The 7,355-nt window shown below is 36.8% G+C and overlaps 2 protein-coding genes across 2 annotated transcripts; one reads left to right on the top strand and one right to left on the bottom strand.

Annotated features, from left to right (window-relative positions):
- Positions 1 to 189: 189 nt before the first annotated feature.
- On the top strand, positions 190 to 1,352 carry LOC110892576. Its single transcript, XM_022139733.1, has 2 exons — positions 190 to 693; positions 786 to 1,352. Exons 1-2 carry the CDS (start codon positions 190 to 192, stop codon positions 1,350 to 1,352), a joined length of 1,071 nt encoding a protein of 356 aa, XP_021995425.1.
- Positions 1,353 to 5,608: 4,256 nt separating this feature from the next.
- LOC110892577 (F-box/kelch-repeat protein At3g23880) lies at positions 5,609 to 6,544 on the bottom strand. Its single transcript, XM_022139734.1, has one exon. The coding sequence runs from the start codon at positions 6,542 to 6,544 to the stop codon at positions 5,609 to 5,611; it is 936 nt and encodes a 311-aa protein (XP_021995426.1).
- Positions 6,545 to 7,355: the final 811 nt, after the last annotated feature.

The raw sequence follows: 7,355 nt of genomic DNA, 5'->3' as shown, positions 1-7,355 counted from the left end.
AAGTTACCACGAGAGAGACTGATTAATTGGATCTGAATTGACAAACAAGGTTTTAATTTAAATACCGGCCCTGACTTGTAAGACCAATTAGACCAGCCCGTATTTTGTTTTTAGATTTCCCTATAAACCCTAGAATAATAGAACTTCTGAGAATTCAAATATCAAAATGTTGCCTTTTGAAAGGGAATCATGAAAAGGGTTCCTGTGAAATCATTGATTCAATTCCGGTCTGTCTGCAAAGCATGGAAGTCTCTAATCGACAGCTCTGATTTTATCGCTGGTTATAGCGGCCAGGTGCAACATCTACTTCTAAGCTATGAAAATGCAGATAAATTCCCGAACAAATATTTTTCAGTTGTTGATGATGATAATTTCCCTCAACAGAGAGATCCGCTCACTCTTCCTCTATTGGTTAAAATGCTTAAATATTTTTCAATAATCGGCAGCTCTCATGGCTTATTGTGCTTGTATGGTTGGTTCTTCTCTCGAACAGACATGTTTGTTCTTTGGAATATTTCAATTAGAAAAGCTGTTGCTGTTGTTGATCATTATGAACCTGATGTGGGGGCTGGGATATACGTATCCGTTATGGGTTTTGGGGTTTGTCGTGAAACTAGTGTTCCTAAGATTGTCAAGATTACACATTTTAAAAGCCGTAGACACACAGAAAGCTTAAGTGCCATTTCTTGGCAGGTTGTCGTTTTTACATTAAGCACGGGGGCTTGGAGAAGGTCACATAACATCCCTCTCATAAGTCAATTCGATTATCTGGTTTAGGTTCACAGGTAGTTGTAAATGGGTTTCTTAATTGGCTTGCTACTGATACGATGGTTAAGACTGATGGTAGATTTGGATCTTATAATCTGATTGTTTCATTTGATATGACAAGTGAGGAATTTAGAGAAGTAAACCTCCCACAGAGTTTAGCACACCAGCCTCGTTATAGTTATAAGCTGTCGATTTCTAAGCTTATGGAATCACTTGTTGTGCTTGAGCACGGTGTAGAGGCCAACAATTCAAGTTTCCGTGTATGGATGATGGAGGACGGGGTTCCAAATTCGTTTACAAAGTTATTCACTTTTAATGTTAACACACCACATGCAGCAGTACTGGGATTTAAGAAGACTGGTGAACCTATAATGGAAATTATAGATAATGATCATCATAGACAACTTGTTGTTTATGAGCCATGTTCAAAACGCATCAATAATCATAATCTAGGTTTTGATGCAGTAAACTTTTCATTTTTTGTGTACCCCTACATGGACACACTACTTCTGCTTGATCAGCGAGATTTACTTATATGCGTTTTACAGCAGAGAAAACAAAAGGCTTTGGAAACATTCAAGTAGTGTATAAACCAATAGCTTGGAGACACTTGAGGTACTCTATTTATGCAACACGAGATGATCGTTAAATTTCAAAATTATCAGACTTATAACTTCCATCACTTCATATTTGGTATGCCCTTCAATTGTGAATAACCTCATGTTTCTAGAACTGAGTATAAATTATTCTAGGTTTTATTGAAAAATTCTTTTCAATTGCAGTTCTTTAGCCTATATAGAATTTCTGTTACTTCTTCAATAATCATGGTAATAGTAGTTTCTTAAAGCTTTAGTTAAAGACTCATTAAAGTACTTAGAAGATTTTCTTATTTCTTTCATTATTCTAGATATTTGTAAATTGAAAATTCTTTTTTTTTTGTTGAATTAGATAAAATGTTCAAATTCAATTTATTTAGAAGATTTTCTTATTTCTTTCATTTATTCAAGATATTCGTAAATTGAAAAATCTGTATATTTCTCATTGAATTGGATTAAATGTTTAAATTCAATTATACATATCCGTTTATTTATAAAATATAAGAAACTGGTGTAAGTATTTCGTTCATAAAATACAAAAACGATGTGACATGTCTTTATGAACATGCCTCCGGTACTAAATTGATGGTTTGGGTGCACATTCCGGCAACATTCCTAGATCCCGGAGAGTTTCCAGCCAAATTCTCTAAATTCTGGCAAAATTCTAGCTAGACCTTTACTTTTATCTAAGGAAAACTACTCTTCCACACTAATTACAATAATATTTTAGAACTTTTGGTACTAAATTGATGATATAAAGTGTTATATAATAGATTTTGCTTATTTTATTTAAAGAAGGCTCTAACTATTTGCACACCTTGGCAGGCTATCTACACACTTAGGGTTTACATATACTGCGTAGAGACCTATACGCAGCGTATAGGGTTACCTCTATACGTTGCGTCTAGGTCTCTACGCAGCGTATGTAAGGGGTAAGTACACGACCAGACAGTCAAACCTAGTACCATGTCAAATCAGTCTGACATACGCTGCGTATGGATCTATACGCAACGTATATAGGTAACCTTATACGCTGCCTATACGCTGCGTATAGATCCATACGCAGCGTATGTCAGACTGATTTGCCACCGATACGATGTTGTCTAGGCACGTGAATAAAGCAATACGAGGAGTACAGAGCTATACGCTGCGTATTTCAGCAGCAGCAGCAGGAGCAACAGCCATAGTATTTTATCATTTTATCATTTTGTTATGTATGCACAAACTTTTGCTGTATATATCAAACTTTTGGTGTACATATAAAACTTTTGCTGTAAACGGTTTAACATATTCGAACAGTACCCGGGTATTTCCACTTATTTAAGCTATAATATTTTTAAGTTATAGTATTCGAACCGTATATACGTTTTTCAAAATTTTAACATTATACGCTTTTCGACGACATCGACTAAATAAATTAACGACGACATCGACTAAATAATAAAAACATTATATATTTTTAACTCGTTATGTATTTTAAGCGAGTTAACGTTGTAATCGGGTGTGAATTTATACCACAAATAGGCTGAATGTTGAAACAAAATTCACAGAGGTTATATACGCTACGTATTGGTCTCTACGTAGCGTATACAAACCTTGTAAAAATCTGATGCTTCAAACCAACCAAAATGACCCCAAATTTTCAGATGGTTTATATACGCTGCGTAGAGACCAATACGGAGCGTATATAAACCTTGTTTTCTGTGCAATGACTGGTTATTAGGCACTGAGATCCATGGTTTATCTACGATACGTATAGGTCAATACGCAGCGTAGAGGGTTAACCCTATACGCTGTGTATTGACCTATACGCAGCATAGATAAACCCTAGTTTTGCTAGGGTTTGGTGTGCCAATAGGCACATTAGTGTGCCAATAGGCACACCCTTAAAGAATAGTATTCTTTTTCTAATACATAATATATATTTTTGATTTGTTTTTCATTATGCGCTTTATTTTTCTGAGGCCCTTGCTTTTTTTGCGCTTTGCGCCTAGGTCCCAAGCAAGGTTGTAGTAATCGCTAGTCGGGCGGCAGGGTGGGGACTAGCTATTAATCGGGATTAATCGGAATTAATGGGGATTAATTTGATTAATCGGAGACTACTCGGGGATTAATCGGCACCTAGTCGGGATTTTTACGGCCCCGGGCGAGGCCTATACGCTGCGCCTAACGCGTTTTAATAACCATGGGCAGAACCAATGGTGAAGAGGGAGGCTTTGTAGCATCCCCTGTTTAAGCATTCTCATATTACCCAGCAATCTGGATCTAACATGTTACTTTTAAAATGCTTCATTTAGTTAATCATGTTCTAAATACTGCATTTACTTGGAACCTTTTATTTAGGATTATTAAGTTGAGCATTGTTCAGTTCAGTTAAATACATATTTGATATTTTGACAAAAATAGAAGATTTCTATAAGGATTGATCTGTTTCCCTAGGTCCGGTTAAGGAGATAAAGACACAGAAAGCTGTGAGGACACTAACTTTTTAATACGTATAAATGAACTCTTTAACTTTTTATCTAATTTTATAACAAATAATTTATAAAAAATAATACACAAAAAATTCAGTTTGTGAATATAAATAAACTAAACAGAAAAAAAAAAATCAGAGCATCTTTACCTTTACTGTATGCTTCTAAAGCCTTCGTTCTTTCCTTTTTCATAAATAATGAAATTTGGCTTATCAAGCAGAAGTAGCGTTTCCATATATGGAAACACGGAAAATGAAGCTAATCGAATAGTCCCAAGATAACTAATGTGTTTTGAGTAGGGTACATAAACGGCAAGTTCTTCGCGATGACCTGTTACAACTTCAATCATGGGTGCACCTGTCTTCCTAAATCCCCTTACACGAACTACCGGTGCTTCTGGCGGGTTAACAGTGAACAACTTTGTAAATGATTTTGGAACACCATCCTCCACCATCCATACATGGTAAAGTAGGTTATGGGCCTCTATTGCAGGTTGTAGCACCATAAGAGACTCCCTAAGCTTAGACAAGGACAAATCACGTTTAGATTGTATAGGTTGGTGTGCTAAATTGTCTCGAAGGTATACTTCTGTAAACTCTTCACTTGTCATATCAAACGAAACAATCAAATTATGACACCTATATTCATTATTAAAGTCAATCCTATCAACAACAAGCCAATAAAGATAACCATCTATAACTACTTGAGAATAGCCACGTGTAAGTGATTTACGAATAAGATTGCTATATGGACGTCTCCAAGTCCCTTGCTTATTGTAAAAACCTCAACTTGCCAAGGGATGCTACTTATACTTTTCATATCCCACCAACTCAAAATATATGTAATCTTGAGAATCTTAGGGCCAATGGTCTCACGACAAATCCTTTTCATGATCTCTACCTGGATGTCAGAAGGTAAGTTGTCTGACATTTTAATTTATAGGGCTTTTTCAAGGGAAGACACTAGAGTCGAAGAAGAAAAACAATGCCGTAAGTATTATTATGATTATCAAATACGAGCTAGGCTGAGTCGGTCTAGTTGGTCCAACAAGTCTGGGCCAGTTTCCAAAATAAAACTTTGTTGGTCAATCTTGAGCAGCATAACCCATTCCGAAATAAAACTTTGTTGGTGGATCCTGAGCAGCATAACCCAACTTTAGAAAAACTTTTTTAAAAATAATTACTATTTACATTAAATAAATAAAATTTGCAATCTACTCTTGTTATAAATATATCAAGCAACTAGAACATGTTGATAACCACAGAACATGTTGGTAACCACAGAATGTCGGCCAAAATGATATTACAAACACACAAAAGTAAGAGGTGCAGAGAATAAGAGTGGGGTGAATGGTGAAGGAGGGTTTAGCCTCTCTTATTTTAAACAACTTATATTCAACACAAGATGAATCATTAATGCATGATAAACATTAGAATCAACACACTTGTTCTTTTCATTTCACCATTCCATTCCATAATCCATAAAGTAGTCGTCCTCAGGAAAAGAATTACCGTTAAACCCATAACTGAAACTCGGTTCTAGAAGCCAATCATCTTCAAATTTGAGGGTTTCCACTTGGTTATGAACCGTAAGATCTGGCTGATTAAGCAGAAGCAGCGTTTCCATGTAGGGAATCAGATAATATGAAGCAAATATATTGTCAATCACAACATTATCATTATGTTTTGAGTAGGGCTCATAAACAACTTTGTTACGATTATCGTAGATTGAAAAACTAAAGCTAATTATAGGTTCACCACTCTTTCTAAATCACTTTACTTTTGCATCTCCTGTGCTAACATTAATAGTGAATAGCTTTGTAAACAGTTTAGAAACCCCATCCTCCATCATCCATACATCGTAAGCCAGATCATTGACATGTTCAAGCACAACAAGAGACTCCTTTAGTTTTAACACGGACAAAATATATTTATACCTCTGGTGTGCTAAACTATCTGGGAGGCTCACTTCTTTAAATTCTTCACGGGTGAAATCAAACGAAATAATCATGTAATCGAACCTAAACCCACCATCCACATCAGCCCTATCAGCAGCAAGCCAATAAATAGACCCATCTATAGTAACTACCTGATCACAGTAACTGTCAAACTCAATTGAACTACGAGGAAGATTGCTGCTACATGGAGATCTCCAAGTCCCTGTGCTTAAAGTAAAAACCTCAGCATGCCAAGTTACACGTTCCATAGCACTCTGACTCCGAATAGGTGTAATCTTGACAATTTTCGGGTCGGTAGTCTCGCGACAAACCCCAAAACCTAAAACATTTTCATAAACCTTCCCACCTGCCACATTAGGCACAAGTACAGCGATTGCTTTTCGAATCAAAATATTCCAAATAATAGCTATTCTGGTCTGGTCCTCATAATAAGACAAACACAACAAGCCATGAGAGCAGCCGATTAGATCATAATCATAATCTAAAAGCCATTGGGGGAAAGTGAGGGGAACTTTGTGGTGGGGAAAAGTATGATCATCAGCAATTGAAACGTATTTATCCCCACAATCATAATAGGTTAGAAATAGATGTTGCGGGTTTGTGCGTTGGCCGTTGTACTGCGTAATGAAATCAGGGCTATTGATGAGAGAGTTCCATGCTTTGCAGACGGATCGGAAGTGAATCAAGGATTTGACCGGAAGCTTTTTCATGATTTCCATTTGCATTTCGAATGGTATGTTGTCTGACATTTTGACAGTTGCGTGTGGTGGTATGTATTTCTAGGGTTTAAGATGTTATACGTGATTTGTATCCAGCATTTTTAAGCAAAACGATGCCGTGGCCAATAAATCTTGGGCTTTTGAAGGGAGGGTTCTTCAGCCGAGGTGTTTAACACATTGCATTGGGCTTTTGTAGTTGTTTAATCCAATTGCACATTCAACTTGGGCCACCACTACAAACAGGTATAGGTTTAGAGATGGGCATATCTGGTATTTTTTTTACGGTTCCTACCCGGACACGGTTTTTGTTATAGTGTAGCGGAACCGGTTCTTGTACGAACCAGGTCCGGTTCCTAACCGGGTTTAGAGCTTGAATGCTGGAACCGATAGTAACCGATCTCGGGTAGATTGGAAGCGAGTTCTCTGAAGAACCGGTTCCACCGGGTATGTCTAAAAAATCGCTGAAATGATACTCGTAACCGGTTCTTAACAAAAATTCCTTATATCAATCAAAAAACATACAAACATATTAAAGAAAATACAAACATATTGAAGCCGGTTTATTTCTTTGACCGTTTACTTGTCGATTTCGTGGATGCTTCCATTTGACTTGCGGCTCGCTTTGGTGATGCCACTTCGGTACAATCGTCTTCCGAATCATTAGTTTGTACTTCTTCATCCTCCTCTTCATCAACTATCTTGTTCTCTAATTCCACTCCGTCTTCTAGACTTGTCTTATCTTGAATTTTTTTTTTTGTATACGGAGGAACTGGTTCCGGGTAGGAACCGGGTATGACCCTATTTTTTTATAAAATGTGGAACCGGGTAAGAACCAACGGGT

This window comes from Helianthus annuus, unplaced genomic scaffold (assembly GCF_002127325.2).
Source record: "Helianthus annuus cultivar XRQ/B unplaced genomic scaffold, HanXRQr2.0-SUNRISE HanXRQChr00c243, whole genome shotgun sequence".
NCBI classification, from domain to species: Eukaryota; Viridiplantae; Streptophyta; class Magnoliopsida; order Asterales; family Asteraceae; genus Helianthus; species Helianthus annuus.
This window is presented reverse-complemented; position numbering and strand designations above follow the sequence as displayed.